The following is a 1805-nucleotide window of genomic DNA, read 5'->3' as shown; positions in this document are numbered from 1 at the left end:
ATCCCCCGATAATGTGGGAGGGGGGGAGGTGCAGTCATCACATATCCTCACCAGTTCAGAGTCTTGAATGTGAGGAAGGAGGCTAAGATGACTATCTTAACCATGATGAAACGGAGGCATGGGTATTCACAGAGACGGAGTGCGTGGCCCAAAGTTACAGATAGGATGTCCAGCGTCTTTCATGACCCAAGTGCCCCTCTAGGACCCTCCATGGCCCTTCTCCCTCTCTTCCTTGAACCCTTCACCCAGCCTCTGGGTTAAGTCACCCTTCCCCTTTTGTCTTCTCTCACTGGTTAGAGGTGGGCACACAAGAGGCTGGGGGACCAAGGACCAGCTTCCTCTACCTTCCCTAACACCACACTACCAGCGCTCCACCCTCTGCTGCCAGCTGCCTGGTGTCCTAGCTCAGGATGGCCCTAGGACTGCAGGGCACCAGCAGCTGGATCTGTCTCCACCCCCCACCCCGCCCCTTCCCTTGGCTCCCACCTGGAACTGTCTGATGTTCTTTTGGGCCACCAGGTGGTGCTCGTTCTCCGGAGTGATGCCATAGGCCAGTCTCTGTGAGAAAAGCAACAGGGAGGAAGCCTCAGTGTGGCCCAAGACAACCCTCGGCCAGCTGACACCCCCACATGAAGCCCTGAAGCCCCACCTGGATGCATGGTGCTGACATCCAGGAAGCACATCCCTAGTCTCATTTGAGGAGCTTATTAGGAACTTCAAGTTTACTCTGAGACACTCACCACAAACATTGCTGGAGGCCCTGGACCCAGTGCTGACGAGACTCAGAGTGGGCTTTACGGGTGCTGTCAGGCCATGTGAGGGGTTTGCATTAAACACAACACATGGATAAATGTTTGACTCCCATCGGTCCCATTAGTCTACCGAGGAAGAGCTCAGAGGGGACAAGAGTCTAGAAGCAGGGGCTGGCCCCATGGGGGGCAGGGAAGGCCTCCCTGAGCCACAGGTATGCGGCAGGGTCTGGAGGAACTTCTCTTTGACTGAAGAGTTGATCACTAGACAGTGGAAAGCACACACACCTTAGAATCCATCCAAGCAAGTCCTGGCTCACGTATCCTGATGAGCCTCTCCCAGGGACCCGGGACTGGGGCTCCAGCCTGGGTTTTCAGGAACAGAAACTAGCACAGGGTTGCCCAGGATCCTGCTGCGGAGCTCCCACCAGCCTCTGTTCTCTACCGCCCACCCACCTCACCATGCCAATGTGAACGCACAAGGTAGGGGCTTCCGTCCGGTCCCTAAGACACTAAAGGGGCACCCCTTGGATTCTCCTTCATTCACTGTGAAGTGCATGAAGGGCCAAGACATGTCTTCTGCAAAAGGAGGGATAGGAACGGGCTTTGCAGCCCCACGGCTCACTCAGCTCTGGGCTGGGGGCTTTAAAGCCATTATGGTTGCTGTCGGCATCAAGGAGTCCGTTCCATGTCATGTTCGTGTACAAGGCCGGGTACAGCAGAGCAAAACACTGTCCTGTCCTGTACCATCCTCACAGCCGGTCTTACGTTTGAGTCCATGTTATAGCCTCTGCTTCCATATATCTCGTGTGTGTGTTGGGGGTGTGTGTGAGGGGGGCTTCCTCTTTCTGGCTGACCTTTTGCTTTTACCAAGCATGATGTCCACACACTTCTCCAGGGACAGGTCCTGCCTGATGACATACCACAGTCAGCGAGACAGTCTTCGCCATTCTCACTTCTAAGGACTCTTCCGACTGTACTTCTCCAAGACAGGTGCTCTCCTTCTTCTGGGCAGTAGATGTGATATTCTCCAGCAATGCCATAATTCAAAGGCAT

The 1805-nt window shown here is 54.8% G+C and overlaps 1 protein-coding gene across 1 annotated transcript in view; it reads right to left on the bottom strand.

The window, feature by feature from the left end:
* Window positions 1-1805, bottom strand: part of SLC6A2 (solute carrier family 6 member 2) — a 40647-nt gene that overhangs the window by 1655 nt on the left and 37187 nt on the right. Inside the window, exon 13 of the mRNA XM_004704662.3 lies at window positions 487-558. Coding sequence (XP_004704719.1) covers window positions 487-558 — 72 coding nt within the window. The remainder of the gene's footprint in view (window positions 1-486; window positions 559-1805) is intronic.

The sequence above is a fragment of the Echinops telfairi genome, unplaced genomic scaffold (assembly GCF_000313985.2).
Source record: "Echinops telfairi isolate 266 unplaced genomic scaffold, ASM31398v2 ScPeMD7_2291;HRSCAF=2852, whole genome shotgun sequence".
Taxonomy (NCBI): Eukaryota; Metazoa; Chordata; class Mammalia; order Afrosoricida; family Tenrecidae; genus Echinops; species Echinops telfairi.
This window is presented reverse-complemented; position numbering and strand designations above follow the sequence as displayed.